The sequence below is a fragment of the Sorex fumeus genome, unplaced genomic scaffold (genome assembly GCF_029834395.1).
Source record: "Sorex fumeus unplaced genomic scaffold, SorFum_2.1 ptg000162l, whole genome shotgun sequence".
Lineage (NCBI taxonomy): Eukaryota > Metazoa > Chordata > Mammalia > Eulipotyphla > Soricidae > Sorex > Sorex fumeus.
In genome coordinates, this window is record NW_026606219.1 from 1,424,402 (window position 1) to 1,444,354 (window position 19,953).

Here is a 19,953-nt window from a genome sequence, read left to right on the forward strand (position 1 = left end):
GGGTGGGGCAAGCCACACCTTGTGGTACTCAGAGCTTACTTCTGGTTCTGTGCTATGGTGCTTAGGCGACCATATGAGGTGTTAGGGGTTGTACCGGGATCAGCTGTGTGCAAGTCAAGCATAGTACTGTCTCCAGGGCAGAGTTAGAAACTTGTGTCGGCCCAGAGGGATAGTAGAGTGGTTACGGCACTGGCCTTGCATTCAGGCACCAGTACAGCCCTTACCACTGCTTTTGGTACCCTGTGCACTGCCAGGAGTGATCCCTGAGCACCGCCAGATGTGGCCCAACTTCCCCTCACTCCCCAAAAAGAGAAATTTCTGCATGTCAAAGGAACTATTCAAGAGAGTGGAAGACAGCCCATTGGAGGCAGGAAGGTGGCTTAGAGGACTGGAGCACATGCTTTACATGAGGGAGCCCTGGCATTCCGAAAACTTGAGTAGAACCCCACACATAAAATTAAAAGTGAAGAAAAGACAATGCGTAGAATGTAGGAACATGTGCAGATCATAGTTCTCATAAGGGGTTATTTTCCAGAAAATAGGGCTAGAGATAGTACAGAAGGGTGAAGCGCTTGCTTGCATGCAACCTGGTTCAAATCCCTGGCAACACATACAGTTCTGGAGCAATGACTGGAGTCATGTGTGAGCACTGTTAGGTGTGGCTCCAAAACAAAACAACAGAAATATGTATGAGATCTTGAATTTTTTGTTGTTGGTGGGTTTTTTTTGTTTTGTGGGCCACACGCAGCTGCACTCAGGGCTCTTGATTTGTATAAAAGAGGGCCTGCATTTGTTCACTAGCACCACTGCAAACACAACAAGTAAAAATAAAATAAAATGTTTGAGTTTTAAAAATGGTTAATTTTTTATTTAAGACTTTTTTGGGGGAAAGAAGAGAGAGAGAACAGGGAGGAATGCCCTGCCACAGCGGCAGGGTGGGACGGGGGGGGGGGGAGGATGGGGGGTCGGAGGGATGATAGGACCCGTGGTGGGGGAGGATGGGCACTGGTGGAGGGATGGGTACTTGATCATTGTATAACTGAAACCCAAGCACAAAAATTTGTGAGTCTATAAGTATACTTCATGGTGTTTCACTAATAAAAAAAATGATAAATAAAAAAAATAAATAAAATAAAAGTTTTTAAAAAAAAAGACTTTTTTGGGGGGTTACATCCACACCTAGCAATGCTCAAGAGTTACTCCTGGCTCTGTGCTCAGGAATCACTCCTGGTCATGCTCAAGGGACCATATGGGATGCTAGGGATTGAACCTGGGTTAGCTGGTATAAGGCAGCTGCCTTACCAGCTGTATTATCTCTCCGGCTTCCTCATACATGTCTTATTTCAATAAAAGTTATTTCAAAACATATATACAAGTGGAATTTTGGAGCCAGAGAAATTGTACAACAGGTGGTGTTTGAGTTGCTTGTGGCTGACCTAGGTTTCATCCCTAGCACCCCATATGGTCTTCCAGGAATGATCCCTGAGCAGAGACAGGAGTAAGCAGTAAGCACCGCTGGGTGTCACATAAAAATAACAGAAATCAGAAAAAAAAGAGGAACTTTTAACTTTTGTTTTAAATAACCTGCTTAGGGTCAAAGAAACTTTTAACTTTTGTTTTTAAATAACCTGCTTAGGGTCAATACTTGCCTTACTCAGTGTGAAGCCCTGAGTTTCTTCCCTGGTACTGCAAAAATCAATCAAAAAATAAATTAAAAAGTGTCTTGTTTTTTCCCCAAGTCAAAATTATTAGTTTAGTTTTTGATAATGTTACTTTTTTTAAAATGTAGACAGTATGATTTGCAAGGTGTCTGACAGTAGAGCCACAGAGATACAATGTTGCCACTTTGAATGACTCCAAGATTGACTCCAATGACTCCAATGACTCCAAGATTCCCTCCCAGCCCCCAGTCTATCCTTGACAGTCTGGTCCCATGCTTTCAGTGGTGTTCAGTCTAGTGGTTTAGATACGTGCAGATTCCTCACCTCTATACTACAGATGAGCTCAAGACCCAGAAGTGTTTTTATAGCGTTATGATCAAGAATCTTCTATGGCTTTAAATTGGGGGTCATAGTTTTCCCTATTTCACTACTATCACAAAATTCATCCCTTGATCCCTTGGGGTTTTATTTGGAGAGATTAGGAGGACACGCCTGGTGGTGTTCAGGAGACCTTGATGTGGTGCAGAGAATCAAAACAGGGTCAGCCATGTGCATGGCATGTGCCTTAACCCAAGTTACTGTGCTCTCTCTCTGTTCCCCATCCCTTGCTTCTTTATGATTTCATTTCTTCCATTTTGATCTTGGACCGTTTCCAGTGTGCCCTGGTTTTGTAAGTATGAATTATTTAACCATTTGGTGCAGCTCTTTTTAGGGTCATCCTATTTTCTAAATAGTGGCTACCTGAATAAGGGCATGGTTTTTATTACTGTAGATTACTTTTGTACCCTTGTTCTTACTGACTTAATGTACGGTAGTCACCTTTTCAGTGAATTCTCTTTAGCTTATTTTGCAGGCATGTAGCCTCATATCTAAAAATGATGGTAATCTTACCTTCTCTTCTTGAGCATTTGATTTCTTCATTCTTTGATCTGTTATCTGTAGAATAATATTAATGATGGCATCATAACATTTTAGTATTGATTTTGACCAGGATTGAGATTCTACTGGTAGTAGTCTATACTGTTTGGTATTTTGTTGTTTTAAATAAACACATGGGATGATTTTAGAGTAGTGTAAACTCATTGTGTAACTTTGAGGACAACTTTGGGGACCAGAAAAATGACTCAATGGGTTGAACTCGCACTTTGCCTGGAAGAGACACAGGTTTGTTTCCCAGTATCACATGGTTTGCCAAGCCCTGAGGGGGGTGGCTCCTGAGCAGCGTCTAGTGTGACCCCCAGATCAAAAATATAAAAATAAAATAAAACATAACTTTTGGGCACCTACTAAAGTTATAAAGTTAAGTGCTAGGCCCTTAAGTTTTTGGGAACTGGAGCAGTGGATCAAGTGGGATGGTGTCCTCATTTCTCAGAGATCACAATCTGGAGACTTTCTTAAATAATAAATGCAAATAAAATCAACTTCTAGGTAGTTTTTTTGGTGTAAAGGAGGACAGTTTTTATTAGTTTTTTTTGTTTTGTTTTGTTGTTTGGTTTTTGAGCCATACCCAGCAGTGTTCAGGGCTTTCTCCTGGCTCTGTACCCAGGGATCATTCCTGGCAGGCCTCGGGGAACCAATATGGGGTTCTGGGATTAAATCCAGGTTGTCTGCATGCAAGACAAGCACTCTACTCACTGTACTATTGCTCCGGCCCCAGCAACATAGTTTTTATTGAATGAGATATGTATATGTATATGTGTATATATATATATATATATATATATATATATATATATTACTTTGAAATATGTGATGGAGAGGAAAAGAGGAAATAGTTGTTCAAGAGAGAACATGGACTTCTCCAGAGTGGAAAAAAAACTGCAGACAGAGAGAAGCAAGTGACATAGGCTTTGAGGGGAGAATACAGACTTGAAGAGCAAGCACACTTTCGAGATTATTTTACATTTATCACAGTAGGAAAATTTTGTGACAAAACAACTGTTATTGTTAGCAAGTGACCCTGAAACAGAGGGACTGAGTGATGCAATGCACGTTGGGGTGGAGGGAGAGTGTGTGTAGGGACTTCATCCCATAGGACCCTGAAGACCTTGTAGGCCTTTGGTGAATATTTTGCTGTTTTCTCTTGAGGTGGAGTGAACCATTAAAGGCAAATGCTGCAATGCTGCTCTGGGGCCTAAATTGGCTTTGCCTTTTTGTACATTCCTGTTAAATAGAGAACGAGCCTGGAGAAGGGTGGGTGGAGGTAAGGAGATCAGACAGGAAGCCACACTTGAGGGCCCAGTGAAGGCATACAAGCATAGATTGGAGAGCTGGGGGCTAATTTGAGAGGCGGCAGCCTGCTCATCCCTTGGGAACACCCTTTAGGATTCCTGGCTAGGAATGGGACTGATCTGGTACGTGGGTGAGGAAGCTCCTTCTCTTGCCCCTTGGTGAAAGGACCAGCCTTTAATCCCTCCCTTCTTCCCCCCAGAGGTGGTCGTGGAGACAGGACAGGCCGCTATGGAGCCACTGACCGTTCACAGGATGATGGTGGGGAGAACCGTAGCCGAGACCACGACTACCGGGACATGGACTACCGTTCATACCCCCGAGAGTATGGTAGCCAGGAGAGCAAACACGACTATGACGACTCTTCCGAGGAGCAGAGTGCGGAGGTGAGGGCTGCGGAGTACTGGGCCAGTCCTTGGTGGGCGGCTCTTTGCAGGGCCTGTCTGGCTGCAGCATTGTGTGCAGATAGCTTTTGGCCCTGTGCCTTCCGACTCTGCTCGGTGGCTTTGCCGCACCTGGATGGTCTGTCCCCACTCCCTTCTCTGACGGGCTCCTCTCCTGAATTGGGGCTCCCTGACTTCCACATGCTTGACTCTACTTCTGAGGGGCCCTCACTACCACCTCTTACCTTTCTTCCCTGTTGTGCAGTTGTGGGGGATCCATGGTTTGCTACAAGCCCTACTACTGCCTGTTCCCAGCCAATCAGGTCGCTTGCAGACCCTCTTGCTTGGGACTCTCCTTCTGAGGTTGGGAGAGAACTGGGAACACAGGTATCACCACGCAGAGCAGCTATATGAGCATTCCCAGTGGTGGCGGGCCCTCAGCAGAAGGAGAAGAACTCCTTGGGCCTCTCTTTCAGGTTCAGAAGTCCTTTTCATGCTGGGCTGTTAGTGTTAGCCTGAGGGAAGTGGGAGGTAGGATGCCGCACACCTTCTGGAGCCCATCTGAGGGGAAGAAATAGCTTGGCCTTAGAGGACCTCTAGCTGAGAGGGGCAGTTGGACATGGTCCAAAGTAAGCAGACAGCTCTCCTGTCCGAGGGAGTGTAAAGATGCCTCTTGTCACCCCCAATCCTTGGAACAGAATGAGGACCTTCAGCCACCCACTGGGGGGAAGCAGTACCAGAACCCTAGTGGTGGGCAGTCAGGCTTACTCGGGACAGTGTGCTGTGTCTAGAAGTCTTCAGAGATCCATGTGGACCCTGGGGCGACCCTTGAAAAGAGTGTGGGTGGAGCACTGCGACCACCCCCCACCTCGCACTGAGGGCAAGAGAGGGCTAGACCTACACCTGGCCTTCTTCAGTTCTTAAAGGAACCCCGGGACCACACCCTGTGGGGGGAACCTGATGGTAATGAAATGCTGGCTTGGCAGAGGTGTCAGGGACCAGGTGGTCTGCTGTGGCCCTCACACCGTTTATGTGCTCCTCTGATTGGCTCTGGTCAAGATCATAAGCTGTTCCTATACCTACAACATGGTTGCAGGGCCCAGGCCCAGACTGGGGATCATAAGCAACGCGTGGCCTTCTGTGATCCAAGGAGCAACTGTGTGCTGCTAGCCAAAACCAGATGGTAAAGCAGGAGGGGAGAGAAACAGGCCAGAGTTTAGGCTACCAAGTCCGTGGTCACTTCCCCTGGAGAGTTAAGCAGTAGCAGTATCTTGTCACCTGCCAGTTGGAGTTCCACTCCCCCATCTCTACAGGTATAGCACCCTCCCATCCCCTACTCTCCACTATGTGTCTCCCTAGCTGCCCTGTGAAGAATTTCCAGGCCCTGAAGGGTTGCAGCCCCAGTGTCCCCACCCTGCCTGCCCTGAGCCTTTAGCCGGAGCCCGCCCAGCCCTGGCTTTCAGAGCCTGCCTGCCTCAGAGAGCCAGCAGCCAGCCCCTAGGCCCACCCCAGACTGACTACCCGTCTGGTGTCACTCATCTCATTCTGTCGGCCAGGATTCGTACGAGGCCTCCCCGGGCTCCGAGACTCAGCGTAGGCGGCGGAGGCGGCACAGGCACAGCCCCACAGGCCCACCAGGCTTCCCCCGAGACGGCGACTATCAGGACCAGGACTATCGGACCGAGCAAGGGGAGGAGGAGGAGGAGGATGAGGAGGAGGAGGAGGAGGAGAAGGCCAGTAACATCGTCATGCTGAGGATGCTGCCACAGGCAGCCACTGAGGATGACGTACGTGCCCCCTAATGGCCCCGGGCAGGCAGCAGTACAGGAGGCCAGGCTGGGTCTCCACAAGGGGGCCTCAACTTCTCCCTCACTCCCAGCCTCAGCGGCTTTCATCCATTCTTCCCCCTCACTCCTGTGCCTCAGCACTGATCTGTCCTTCGGGTAAACCCCGTTGTCTCCTTGTCGGGGAAAGGAGTATCCAGTAGGTGGCTGAGGAGGCCGTGGTGGTGGAGTTGGGAGGAAACAGGAATCTTCGCGCACATTCCACTGCTCGTTCATGTATTCTGCACATACGGATCTAGGGACAGCTAGTCAGGCCCAGTGCCAGGTATTGCAGGTGGCAGAGGTGACTTAGGAGCCCTGTGTCCGGAGCCCTGTGGCCCTAAGGATAGGAAAGTTCCCAATAGGATTTTCTGAGGTTTCTTATCCTACCATCCTCCTCCTCCTCCTCAACCTTCTACCTTCTTTTTGTCAGCAGTGTCAAATTTCACAGGCCTGGCAGTGAAGCCTTGGGGTTTTGGTTTGGTTTGGTTTGGTTTTGGTTTTGGTTTTGGTTTTCCGTTGCTGCTGCTGACAGCCTCTATGCCTTGTATTCTTTGGTGACATTCTATCCTTTCCATCTTCCTCCCTTTTTCAGCCTGTTTCTTTAAACACTTGCAATAAGAGGCCCACAAAGTGTCACTAGCTTCCCTGATTCTTGCTTCTGACTGTGAATTCTTTGCTTGGCCCTCCTCTGACGTCTGCCAGCTGCCTGTTTTGTCACGTAGGATATAGCAGCACCTGTCTATCTAAGAGCGTCTCAAGGCTGGCCCACCTGCCTCTCTCGGGTCAGGTGGTCATTGAGTGCTGGTGTTCAAGGATTTCTTACAGCGTGGATTCTGTGCCAGCTCTGGTTTGATCCTAACAGATACCCTTTGTGGATGGTACTTTATGTTTCCATTCTGTGCTTGAGGTCACTGGGTCCCTGTAGTAAGGTAACTTGCTCCAGGTCTCTCAGCCAGTGAAAGGCAGAGCAGAGATGGGTGCGAATCTCAGCTCACATTCTTGCTGTTCCCAGAACCCTCCTCAAGCATTTGCCATCCTGAGAAATATTCGTACCTTTCTCATCCTTTTGATCATGTGTGTGTATGTTTGTGTATTTGTGTGTGTTTGTGTGTGTTTAATCTTCATTTGTTTATGTAATGAAGAAATTGTCCATGTCCCCTGATGCCCTACCTCAGCTCGTCAAAGCCCAGATTGCCTCTGCTGCCTCCCTCCAACTTAACCACGTCCAGGAAGCTTTCCAAAAGCCTTCAGCCACACCTTTTTTTTCTCTGTCCCAAGTTACCGCTCTACTCACTGTCTAGGGCACATGGCCAGCATTCACTCAGAGCCCATTCGTTCCCAGTTGGGTATTTGTCTCCTGGGTCTCTTGATGCAAGCTGGAGGGCAGTCCCTTTGTGAGCAAGCAGGCAGCAGGAATGGCATCCCAGCTGTCCTTGCTTTTGTGGCTGCACCCAGCCTCAAAATCTGCTTCTCTCTCAGCCCCTCCCTACCCGCGGTTCTTGAGTTGCTGGCCTGCTTGCATTCTTACTGTTCTCTGCCCCTGACGGTCATCACGCTACCATGCTTCACCCTGCACTGTGCCCTGTTCCTCCTTTGATTCACTCTGCAGGTCTGGGGCCGAAAGTGAGCCTGGGGACTGGTTGTGGGTTTGGGGCCATGGTCACTGGAAAAAGCCCTGAGAGAGGGAGAGGAGACCATATCTATTTCACTGAGGACCCCTCTCTGGGTCCTTGAAGCCTTCAGCTGGTCTCTAATTCCCAGCAGCCCCCCTTATGCTGAGCCCACCCCAATCTGTATCTCCCTGTACAGATCCGTGGCCAGCTGCAGTCCCATGGCGTCCAAGCCCGGGAGGTCCGGCTGATGCGGAACAAATCCTCAGGTGAGCTTTTGTTCCCAGTGCCCCCCCTCCCCCGCTTCCACTGGCCAGCCTCAGCCTCTGAGTCTCCCTCCTGCCTCTGCCTTCTCCCTCCCCCTCCCCACCCTGCCTTCCCTGCCACAGCTGGGAATGGGCAGCTGGGGGGGAGGGTCTCCTCTCTTTTCTTGCCCTTCCCCTACTCTCCACGCAGCTGCAGCCACTGGGGCTGTTGGGGAGGGGCTGCAGCTCTGCGCTGAGCTGAGCTCTCGCCAGGGCCAGGGCCAGGGCCAGACTTCGGGGAGTTTCCTCTTTGAGACTGAGTATTCGAGATGGTAACCCCCCTCCCAACGTCCTCCCTACCCTCTCTTTCCTTCTCCTGCCCCTGCCCCTTCGTGTTCTCCCCATCATGTTTCTGGTACCAGCCCCTTTCTGCCCCTGTCCAGAAAGTTAGCCTGATGCTGTCCACCCATGTGTCTCAAGAGGGGAGGCAGGGGACGGTTCTCATCCAAGGCACTTCCTAAAGAGCAGCCAGGATTTCTGGCCTCACTTGTTCCCTCCCTCCCTCTTGTAGGCTGCTGGCCTGAGGCTACAGGGGGTGGGGGCAAGTTATCTCTGCAGGACCTCTGGCCCAGGCTCCCTAAGGCAGGCACAGTGGGGCCTCACTCTGCCTGGGCTTTTCTTTCCATCTCTCAGTCTCTCTCCTTCCTATGCTTTCATTTCCATCCATCCATCTCTCTCTCCTCTCTTTTCCTTCCTCTCTCCTCCTCTCTCTCCCTCCCTTCCTCATTTTCTCCCCCTCCCTCCCTCTCCCTTATGGCCCCCCCTCTCTGCCATTCCATCTTTCTGTACATCTTAATGGTTATTCTTCTGGAGATCAAGCACATCCTGCCCAAGCCCACCACATACATCTAAAGGTTCCCATGGTGCGTACCTCCAAAGAAGGAGCAAGTGGCCTCAAGCCCTAAATCCCTCTCCCACAGCCTATCAAGGCCTGGGGTCTCTTGGGGACCTGTAGGATTTGCACTGCTTGCCCCCAGCCAAACCACGCATACTGAGAGAGATTCTGGCACTCCCCTCAAAGTGGTGCCCCATGTGCAGCCTTCTCTGGGCACTTCTCTCAGGGAAGGACCCACGATCCTTTAGGGTTCTCCTGACCTTTCCCAGCCCCCCCCATCCTGCTGTTTGAGATCCCAAACTTGTGGGTAGTTGGAAACTCCCCATCTTGGCCCTACAGTGGCTCCCTCATGAAGAACCCCTTCCCTATACTGTAGTGAGACTACAGTGGACATGGCATCCCTAACTCGTCCTCGAACCCCGTGCTTCTGGTGGACTTGGAGCCCTTGTAGCCTCACAAAGCAGACTGACCCCAAACTTTCTTTAGCTCCTTTGATTAAACACCTGTTACAGTGCCCCTCGTCAGTGCCCAGGGCCTTGTGTTGACTTCCCCCCTCCCCGTCCCCCCTCACTTCACTTATTTATTTTGGCCGTGTGGTGCCAGCTGCCTGCACATCTGCCCTCCTTCGGAAACAGACTTCTACTTGTACCCTTCCACTCACAGCTGCTTCTCTCCATCTCTCTGCCCCACCCCGGCTGGCCAGGCAGGTCTGCCTGAGCCCCATGTCTCTCTCTCTCCCTTCCTAGCTGGTGTGTCTCTCCCCCATGCTTCCCATCTCTCGTCAGCTCCATTTTTTTCTCCCTCCTCCTCCTTCCCTACCCTCCCACCCATCTCTCTTGCCTCCCATGCCTGGTCTTTCTTAATTGCTTCTCTCTCTTTCTCTTTCTCTCTCTCTTTCTCTCTCTCCCTTCTTTTGTTCTTTCCTCCCTTCCCTCTCAGCCCCATCCTCTCCCCTCGGGTCCCGCCCCCGGGAACGCCGTGTGTCCAAAGCTGTTGACTAACCCACTGCGTCTGTATCTGAATGCTGTCTCCAGGTCAGAGCCGGGGCTTCGCCTTCGTCGAGTTTAGTCACTTGCAGGACGCTACACGATGGATGGAAGCCAATCAGGTTGCTTTGCCGCACTTGAACCCCCCCCCCAAACAAATACTACTGTGTAATCGAGCGCTCCCCATCGCCTGATTCTTATGGACACAGTTCCCTGCCCTGTGGCCCTGTGTCCTATGCCCCTATTGCCCTCTCTCTCCCTTTCCTGACCCTCACTATCTCCTCTTCCCCTTTCTCGCTACCCACTGGGCTTCCCGTCCAGAACCCACACTCACCACTGGCCCCTCCCCACCGCCAGGTACTAGCTCACCCCCTCTACTTTTTTCTGCTGAGCTCTCAAGAGAAAGGGGTGCCAGTGAGATTTCTCCCAGCTTGGCTTCCACTTGTCAGATGGCTGTCCTGGTCTGGGTGTAGGCAGAGAGAGAACTTGACACTGTCTGGTATCCAGCACCTAAAGACCGTTTTGCCAGCTCCCTTGCATGTGCACTTGACCCTTGAATTTCCACATGAGAAGCCAGTGCTGCTCTGTTGGTCTAAGGACTGGCCTGATGTGGTAGTTTCATTCCCTGGACTCATTCCAGTAGCTTCCCCTCCCCTCCCAGGAGTCATAACTCCTTAAGCTCTGCTTGGAGCAGCCCTGCTCTCTGATGAGAAGTTCTGCCACCAGATGGGAGGAAAGGGAGCTTATTGCCTCAGCCCAGCACTGGATCCCGAACTGGCAGCTTGGGGGCCTACAGAGACCCAAGGATCTGCTCTTAGTCAAATGGTTGGGTAAGATGCGCTTTTTGGGTAAGATCTGCTCTTACCCAAAGCCCAAACTTACTCACAGCCCATCTCACTACTATGGGCCTTCTAAGTGAGTGGGCTTCAGGGAGCAGGGGCAGATGTGGTGAAAGTGGGTTCTGCAGGGGTGGCCCTGAGGCCAGCTTTGCCGGTCCAGAGGCTAGTGCTGTGGACCCAGAACCCAGCCAGCTATGCAAGACAGCCTCACAAGCAGGAACTTCCATCTTTTAAATATGGCTCTTTCTTTTTTTCCCCTTCTCCAGCACTAGCGCTCGTGCGCTCTGCTCTCTCTCTTTCTCTCTCCCCTCCTCTCCCTCCCCTCCCTGCCCCCTTCACCCCCAAGTATAGCCTGTTGTAGTTGTGCTGGCCCTGAGTGTGGCCTGGCAGTGATAGGGCCAAGTAGAGGAGTTTCCCCACTGTCCGGCAAGCATCGGCCAGCAGAGCACTGTGTGCCTGGTGGTGTGTGATCACGCGTGTGCGCGCGCTTGTGCGCGTGCCCGGAAAGGCAGCAAACCGCTGCGCCTGAGGGCTGTGGCGCCTTACCTCCCTCCTTCCCTTCCTTCTTCCCTCGTCCGTTCTCCGGCCTCCCTCCGCTCCCTGTCCCTCATCCATCCAGCTGAAGGGCTCACTCACTCTCTTCTCCTGTGCTGAGACGGTGCGTGGGGCACTGCTGCCTGGGCCTCACTGCCGTCTGCTTTTTCCCACAGCACTCCCTCAACATCCTGGGCCAGAAGGTGTCCATGCACTACAGCGACCCCAAACCCAAGATCAATGAGGACTGGCTGTGTAATAAGGTACAGGGGTGGTGGGCAGTGGTTGCTGTGGATAGAGACAGCAGCAGCAGTGGTGGCATCATCTTGAATTTTCCTGGGGGCCTCCCAGGTGGGATATTGGGCATTGAGAACTGGTTAGGCTCCTTTCCTTGCCTGACGTCCAAACTGACTTTTTAGCAGATAATGTACATAAACCAGTGACAGCAGAGATGTCATATGGTGTGTGCAGTATGGTGTCTTGAGCCATACTGGTTGGTGTGAGAATGGCCATATCTGCCTGCCATGATCCTTGGGTCTGGCTTCTGGATCTCTCTTTGCCTCTCTTGCCCCCATGTTGGACACCTCCCCCAAGAAGTGGTTGGGAGGCTTAAGCTATATGTATGAGGGCCAGAGAAATGGCTCAAAGGACTGGGTGTATGTTTTGCACGCAAGAGCTCGGGTTTGATCCCTGGCACTGCACCATTCCAGGAGAAGCCCCTGCATTCTTCAGGGTGTGGGTCAAACAGCTGTGTTGAGAGAGTAACAGCTTCAACTCAGCTTTCCCCACCCCCAGTCAGCGAGATTTAAGTGCAGACATTGTCTTGAAGTGCTGGTTGTGATGATCATCTGTATCAGTGACCTGATCTTGAAGGGCACTCTGACCAAGCAAAGATCCACCAGAGGCGAAGGGTGCAAGTTCTTGCAGATGTTCCCTAAGAGGAAGAGAGCACAAAGGGCAGGGAACCATGGGGATGGAGCAGTACCTTCAACCTGGCTTGTTCCTGATCAAGGTTCCACTTGAGGGCTGCCCTAGGGCCAGATCTCCAGTCAGGCATCTGCCTCCATAGCTCTGAGCCTGCTGGAATTTGAGCCTTCAGGGGAGTCCTTTTTGCTACCCCGACCCTCTTCCCCCAGAAGAATGAAAGAACACTGCTGAGGAAGAGCTGACACATCTGTTTATTACCGTAACACGGGCAGGTAGCCAGTGTCTCTGAAGTACAGAGTCAGACTGACTGTACATTCCATTCCTCTGTGTTTTCAGATGATCCTCAAAATAGGAATTTTTCTTCCAGTTTTTTTTTTCTGCACCAAATGCAGGATCCTTTAGCAAGACGTACCTTAGCCACTGAGCTACATTGCCAAACCCCTGCCACTCCTGTATCTTTCTCCATCCTGTTGGTCACCAGGTCTTGTTACATCTATCCCAGAAATCCCCCCCCCCCTTCATCTCTTTGCCATTCTCACTGCTTAGACCACCCCCTTCACCAGCACATTCTTTGAGGACCCCTCTGGCATGCTGACTTGCTTGCTGCCTCTTTGTCCACCCTCTCAACCTGTTGCATTCCTTTCCAACCACGTTCCTCCTTCTCCGCTTAATGCTCCCCCCCTCACCCCCAAGTCTCAGCTTGTCAGCTCAAACACTATTACTGCATCTTCGTTCTCTAGCCTCAGCTTTTGTGTCTCTTCTTTCCAACCACAGAAAATCTCTTATTCCCTCTGCTAATGCTCACTTCCCCCACAAAGTCAAACCAAACTGCTGGGACTCCTAGATCAAACATTTCTAATGACTGTGCCCAACTGAGAAAGCTGTGCCCCTCTTGGCCCTTTCTTTTCCCCGAGCCTCTGTTGGTGACTGTCTCCCGCAGACAGACCTGCCCTCTTCTAGAGTCTGCTCCCTACTGTTTGGTCATTGGACAGAGGCCACATCCTGGATGTGTGGGTAGAATCTGACACAGGAGCAGCGCTCTGGGGACTCGGGGAGATGATGTGGTGGAAGGTGGGAGTGTCTCTCTGGAGGAGGGAATTAGCAAAGCCACATTTCTTTCTCAAGGCTAGCCTAGTCCTTGAGGTAAAAGAAGGAAGCTGTGATCCTGGCAAAACAAGGGCTGCTGACTTCTGAGGATAGAAGTGTTGGATGATTTCAGAACAGGAGGCCAGTTTGGGTTAGAGGAACCAGCCAAAGAATATAAGGGGAGCGTGCTTGGGAGTTTGTAACTTGGAGAAGTTGCTGCTTGTAATGGGGCAAATGAGTGGATGATTTTTGAGCTGAGGGAATGGTGCTGAGGACAACTTTGAGGCCCTCTACAAGGAAGCATCGTTGGACTGAGTATGACTGCCAAAACCCCCTGCCACCCCTGGTGGCTCAGAGAGTGTTCTACCCTACCCTTTGTGGGATTCTTGGAGGATCTTTGGATCCAACTTCAGGGGGTGTGGTAGAAATTCCCCTCCCCCTGACGACTTGGCCTGTGCCTCACAGTGCGGAGTCCAGAACTTCAAACGCCGAGAGAAGTGCTTCAAATGTGGAGTGCCCAAATCAGGTGAGACCTTCCCTGCCGGCTTGCCCTGGGACATCAGAGGGAGGCAAATGGTGAGGGGTCATGCTCAGGGAGGAGGCGAACCTGCCTTGGAGCCCCTGCCACTTTGTCACCATCCTGTCTTCTGCTCCTCACAGAGGCAGAACAGAAGCTGCCACTGGGTGCCAGGATGGATCAACAGACCTTGCCGCTGGGTGGGAGAGAACTGAGCCAGGGTCTGCTCCCCCTGCCGCAGCCCTACCAGGCCCAAGGAGTGATGGCTTCCCAGTCCCTGTCCCAGGGCTCAGAGGCAAGCTCGGAGAATGCCAATGACAGTGAGTCCTTTGTTCCTTCCATCTTCCTCCTTACCCTAGAGTGTCTGGGCTGGGCTTTTAAGAGTAGTAAAAGGGGACTAAAGTCCTTGCCTTTCATGCACCTCACTTGGTCGCAGAGCATCTCCAGTGGATATCCTTGGATGAGAAGACAGGAAATAAGCCTTGAGCACACCCCTTCCTTCAATGTGACCCAAAAACAGAGAAAGAGAGAGAGAGAGGGAGGGAGACACACACAGACAGACACAGAGAGAGAGAGAGAGAGAGAGAGAGAGAGAGAGAGAGAGAGAGAGAGAGAGAGGGAGGGAGGAGAGGCAAGAAAGAAGAAAAAGATGAGAGTGTTGGTGGTGCCCAGAGCTTAGTCCTCCTAGGAGACTCCCCCTTGTGGAGGTGCACTGCAGTGGAGGGGAGCAGAGGAGCAGCACCACCCAGAGACATTAACTTGGGTCCAAGGGCTGTTGGGAAGATTCCCAACAAGTGAGCAACTGAGCTAAAACTTGGACTGACAAGCTGATTTTAGCCAGGAGGGATTGATAAGAGGAAGAATAGGTGCAGAGACATGGAGGCCAGAGACAAGGGAGCAATGTGTTGCAGGGGGGGACCTGAGGGTGGGGCTGGAGCAGAATGCCATAAGTACTTCCTAACATCGGGCTCCTTTGCACAGCCATCATTTTGCGCAACCTGAACCCACACAGCACCATGGACTCTATCCTGGGGGCCCTGGCGCCCTACGCAGTGCTGTCTTCCTCCAACGTTCGGGTCATCAAAGACAAACAGACGCAATTGAACCGTGGCTTCGCCTTCATCCAGCTCTCCACCATCGTGGTGAGGGCGGCGCAGGGGGGGGCCGGGCAGCTGGGAGCCCGGTCCCCGGGGTGGGGAGGAGGAGGGCTCTGACCCAAGTCCTCCAACGCGGCCTGAGCCTGGATACGGGGCAATGGAGCCGGGGACCTCCCCGGGCCTGACCCTTCTGCCTCTGCCTCTCCTCTACCAGGAGGCAGCCCAGCTACTGCAGATCCTGCAGGCCCTTCACCCGCCTCTCACCATCGACGGCAAGACCATCAACGTTGAGTTTGCCAAGGGCTCTAAGAGGTCAGGGCCCCTTGGGTGTCCCCACCTAGCCTGCCCCCCTGCTTGGGGCCTCCCATCTCACTCCCAGTCTCTGACATCCTCCCCAGGGACATGGCCTCCAACGAAGGCAGTCGCATCAATGCTGCCTCTGTGGCCAGTACTGCCATTGCCGCGGCCCAGTGGGCCATCTCACAGGTACTCAATGACTCCTGCCCCAGCGTCCCTGTACCTGAGCTACCTTGACCTTCCTGTGCCCTCTCTGCAAACAGGAGGGCTAGCTTGCTGTTCTGGTTATTCCATGAACCCCAAACCCCCTCTCACGCTTGCTACCTTAGCTTAGGGGTCTTGCCTCGCTGCAGCTTCTGCCCAGTCGCCTCCTCCTCCTGGGCTTTTGTTTTTGATGCCCTGCTGGCTGCTTGTTCTCGTTCAGTAGTTTTTTTGACCAGCCTGAACTCTTATAACTGTGATAAAGAGGACCCAGTGACTGACTGGAAGGAAATGGGAGGAGAGACTAAGAAGGGGAGGATGGCCTCTTCCTGCCTCTAGCCTACAGCACCAACACCACACAGTGCTCTTTTTGGAGCGCTTTGGTGCACATCTGTGTTCCAGTCTCCTCGTTACTGCCCTGCTCTGCTGTGACTGGGCTGCATGTTTTCTGTCCATCATAGCCTCACCGGAGGACAGGTGCTTCTTAGCAGGGTTCCTGTACTGTATGCCCCCTTTTCTGCTAATGAGTTCGTTCCACCTGCCCCATAGGCCTCCCAGGGTGGGGAGGGTGCCTGGGCCACCTCCGAGGAGCCATCAGTCGACTACAGCTACTACCAGCAGGACGAGGGCTATGGTGGCAGCCAGGGCACAGAATCATCCCTCTATGCCCACGGTTACCTCAAGGGCAGCAAGGGCCCTGGCATGGCTGGAACCAAAGGGGACCCAGCAGGAGCAGGTGAGCCCCCGCGTTTCACCCTGAGCCCCTCCTGGTGGGTCTGCAGGCACAGAATCCAGGGCCCCACCACTCACAGGTCACCTTCTCCTCTCCGCACCTGTCCCATCCTGTCCCATCTTGTGCTGCCCTGTCCTGTTCCGTCCTGTCCCATCCCTCATGACAGGTTCAGATACTTCCCTTGAATCAGGAGCCGATGCCATGTCACTGCAAGCTTTCTCCCGTGCCCAGCCTGGTGGTGCCCCTGGCATCTATCAGCAGTCGGCTGATACCAGCAGTGGCCAGGGTGCTGCTCCCAACAGCCAGGTAAGGGCACTCCAGGGGGCCTCCTGGGGGCATAGGGTACCTTGGCAGACGCTGAGTCCTCTTCCCCTGTCTGGCCCTGTGACCAGTCATACACCATCATGTCACCCGCTGTGCTCAAATCCGAACTCCAGAACCCAGCCCATTCCAGTTCGACCCTGCCGCCGGCCAGCAGTCCCAATGCACAGGAGTCCTACAGCCAGTACCGTGAGTGACCTGGGTCTATGGTGGGTTTGGGGATCAGGGAATGCCTTCACAAAGCAGAGGAATATGACTCCCTGCTTCTTCCCCCAGCTGTTCCTGACGTTTCCACCTACCAGTATGACGAGACATCAGGCTACTACTATGATCCCCAGACTGGCCTCTACTATGACCCCAATTCCCAGGTGATCTGGCAGCCCAGGGATGGAGGGTGTCAGTACTGACCCTGTAGTTTCATCCTTGAGCTTTTCTTTCATGCCCCTCTCGCCCCCCTGCCCCTCAGTATTACTACAACGCTCAAAGCCAGCAGTACCTGTACTGGGACGGGGAAAGGCGGACTTACGTTCCTGCCCTGGAACAGTCTGCTGACGGGCATAAGGAGACGGGCGCCCCCTCGAAGGAGGGCAAAGAGAAGAAGGAGAAGCACAAGACCAAGACGGCCCAGCAGGTGAACCCTGGGGACCCAGCAGTCACTGGTTATCTGTCAGACATCTTCTGGTCCTTTGTTTCTTATCATGTGTGACTCTTGGCTACTGGGTAAGGTGGTGGAAGTCAGATGTGCCTGGGCTATAATGGTGCTCAGCCTCCTCCACCAACTCTGCTTTATGTTCCCTGATTTTTAGCCGGGGCAGTTTCCTCGGTCTACAGCTGAGCTGCTGAGCTACTTTTCCTGAGGTGGCTGCTGCCATCCCAGTTGAGCCCTGTCAGCTTTCCTGCCCTTAGTGGGAATTTCTGTGGTACCCCCCGCCCCTGCTGGTTGATGTATTGATGTATGGATTATTATGGTCAGACTTGAGGTCTGTTGATTTTGGGTCTTTTTTTTGTGGAGAGGGGTTGGTTATGTGCCCAGGGCTTACTCTTGGTTCTGCATCTCAGGGATCACTCCTTGTGGGCCTGGGGGGACTATATGGGGTGTCAGGGCTTGAACCAAAGTCGGCAACATGCAAGGCAAGTGCCCTAGCTGCTATGCTATATTGCTCTAGCTCCAGCCTTACCTTTAAAAACAAGTGAGCATGCATACTCGATTGGAATGGGCAGGAGAACAGCCATCGAGATATCTTGAGATATAGGGCAGTTGGAGGCAATCCTAGTGTGTGTGTAGTGTGTGATGGTCTGGTTGTTGCTCTTCAAAGCAAGAACTAAGAGTTTCCACAGCAACTCGGTAAATTCTCAAAACGTGTGCCCGGTGGAAATGCAGGGCATAGAATATGGGATAGTATCTCACATGCCAATTAAACTTATGTAAAGAAAAAGCCATCCCATGTATTCAGAGCAATGTCATAAAAACAGCGAACATTGTTACAGTCCGCATATATCTGCCAGAAGAGTGGGGCAGAGAGGGGCTGGATAAGAATCAGTAGTGGCAGTCTGCCAGGGACATGGCAACTGTCACTGCTGCATGAGGCTGAGGGGCCAAAGAGGTCTGTCTGATTGGCAGTGGACTGAGTTGATGGCTTCACGAATTGGAGGGTTCCTAAGTCTCTCCCTCCCCATTTTACCACTAGATCGCCAAGGACATGGAGCGCTGGGCCCGGAGCCTGAACAAGCAAAAAGAAAACTTCAAGAACAGCTTCCAGCCCATAAGCTCCCTGCGAGATGATGAAAGGCGGGAGTCTGCCACTGCTGATGCGGGATACGCCATCCTTGAGAAGAAGGTGTGTTGGCACCCCCTCTCTGCAACTCCCTTCACACACATGCCACCTTCTTGGTTTCCCTTCCTCCTTTTATGGCCTCTCTATTCCTCCACCCCAGGGAGCACTTGCTGAGAGACAACACACCAGCGTGGACCTCCCCAAACTGGCCAGCGATGAGCGCCCGGTGAGTGCCAGGGGCAGCAAGGGACAGGGACTGGGATCTCCACGGGCCTGACTTTCACTATTCTCGCCACCTGCAGAGCCCACCCCGGGGTCTAGTGGCTGCATACAGTGGGGAGAGTGACAGTGAGGAGGAGCAGGAGCGCAGCGGGGGCCCTGAGCGGGAGGAGAAGCTCACCGACTGGCAGAAGCTGGCGTGCCTGCTCTGCCGGCGTCAGTTCCCCAGCAAGGAGGCACTCATCCGCCACCAGCAGCTCTCTGGTCTCCACAAGGTGACTGAGGGAGGCAGTGGCAGAACCCTTGTCCCCAGACCCCTGGGTCCAGTCACTTCACTTCTTCTGTCTCCTTGCAGCAAAACCTTGAGATTCACAGGCGATCTCACTTGTCAGAAAATGAGCTGGAAGCACTTGAGAAGAATGACATGGAGGTGAGGAAAGACCCACTCCTAGGCTTCTTTCCCTGTGTTCCTCAGCCTACAGTCCATCTCCCATCTGTCCTTGAGAGGCCTGTCCCTGGTGTCCCCGTGCTGGCGACTTACGCCTATACTGTCCTGGTCACTGATCTCACACTTGTCAGCCAGGTCCAGCTCCTAGTGGGGGTGCCCCCCTCCTGTGCCCATGTTTCCTACAAATAGTAGCCAAGTGCCCCCATATGCTTACAACCTTTCAGCAAATGAAGTACCGAGACCGAGCGGCTGAGCGCAGAGAGAAGTATGGGATCCCTGAGCCTCCAGAGCCCAAGAGAAGGAAGTATGGTGGCATGTCTGCAGCTTCTGTGTGAGTGACCAGAGCCAAGAGTGGGGTTTTGGACAGGAGTGGGTCCATAATTCATACTGTCACACTGTCCTCTGTAGGGACTTTGAACAGCCCACACGGGATGGGCTGGGGAGTGACAACATTGGCAGTCGCATGCTCCAGGCCATGGGCTGGAAAGAGGGCAGTGGTCTTGGCCGCAAGAAGCAGGGCATTGTGACACCCATCGAGGTGAGTCTCCCTGCTCTCTGCCCCAGCCTGCCACCCCCAACCAGACCCTGGCCAACTTGACCAAGTGCATCTCCTTCCATAGGCCCAGACACGGGTGCGGGGCTCAGGCTTGGGTGCCCGAGGCAGCTCCTATGGTGTCACATCAACAGAGTCCTACAAGGAGACACTGCACAAGACAATGGTGACCCGCTTCAATGAGGCCCAGTGAGCACCTGTGAGACCTACTTCCACATATGTCGGGGGTCCAGCCCAGGGCAGGGGAGGATGAAATGTCATTGGATGGTCTGAGTGGGGTCCTGTGCCTGTCTTCCAGCCCATTCCCCAACCAGAGGCCCTGACCAAGTCAAACTTTGAGTTGGTGACTTTTCTTGAAACTGGGCTGGAAACGTGTTCTTTTTGTAATAAAAGCTAAAACGTCTGCAGTTTGCATATCTCTCTCTCTCATTTCCCATCATGCTTTATGGCCCATAGAGTCAGGGGCATAAACACCAGTGGACAAGGGGCTTTGTTTGAGGTGGGTGGCAGTGGTGGCATTCACTGGTGTGAGGTGACGGTCACAGCTGTGGGAAGAGGGCAGTGTATGGGA

The 19,953-nt window shown here is 52.6% G+C and overlaps 1 protein-coding gene across 7 annotated transcripts in view; it reads left to right on the forward strand.

The window, feature by feature from the left end:
* RBM10 (RNA binding motif protein 10) overlaps window positions 1-19,785 on the forward strand; it is a 35,592-nt gene extending 15,807 nt beyond the window's left edge. For 2 of the 7 annotated variants that reach the window (XM_056107334.1, XM_056107338.1), the window contains exons 3-24: window positions 4,093-4,276; window positions 5,830-6,060; window positions 7,909-7,978; window positions 9,884-9,957; window positions 11,385-11,471; window positions 13,687-13,747; window positions 13,882-14,058; window positions 14,720-14,880; window positions 15,050-15,147; window positions 15,234-15,321; window positions 15,883-16,069; window positions 16,233-16,372; window positions 16,459-16,576; window positions 16,664-16,755; window positions 16,854-17,018; window positions 18,076-18,225; window positions 18,323-18,388; window positions 18,465-18,656; window positions 18,737-18,811; window positions 19,054-19,160; window positions 19,238-19,367; window positions 19,450-19,785. In XM_056107334.1, the coding sequence (XP_055963309.1) occupies window positions 4,093-4,276; window positions 5,830-6,060; window positions 7,909-7,978; window positions 9,884-9,957; window positions 11,385-11,471; window positions 13,687-13,747; window positions 13,882-14,058; window positions 14,720-14,880; window positions 15,050-15,147; window positions 15,234-15,321; window positions 15,883-16,069; window positions 16,233-16,372; window positions 16,459-16,576; window positions 16,664-16,755; window positions 16,854-17,018; window positions 18,076-18,225; window positions 18,323-18,388; window positions 18,465-18,656; window positions 18,737-18,811; window positions 19,054-19,160; window positions 19,238-19,367; window positions 19,450-19,575 (2,779 nt within the window). In that variant the 3' untranslated portion in view covers window positions 19,576-19,785. The remainder of the gene's footprint in view (window positions 1-4,092; window positions 4,277-5,829; window positions 6,061-7,908; window positions 7,979-9,883; window positions 9,958-11,384; window positions 11,472-13,686; window positions 13,748-13,881; window positions 14,059-14,719; window positions 14,881-15,049; window positions 15,148-15,233; window positions 15,322-15,882; window positions 16,070-16,232; window positions 16,373-16,458; window positions 16,577-16,663; window positions 16,756-16,853; window positions 17,019-18,075; window positions 18,226-18,322; window positions 18,389-18,464; window positions 18,657-18,736; window positions 18,812-19,053; window positions 19,161-19,237; window positions 19,368-19,449) is intronic. The other 5 variants (XM_056107337.1, XM_056107336.1, XM_056107335.1 and 2 more) reach the window with 5 other exon arrangements.
* Window positions 19,786-19,953: the final 168 nt, after the last annotated feature.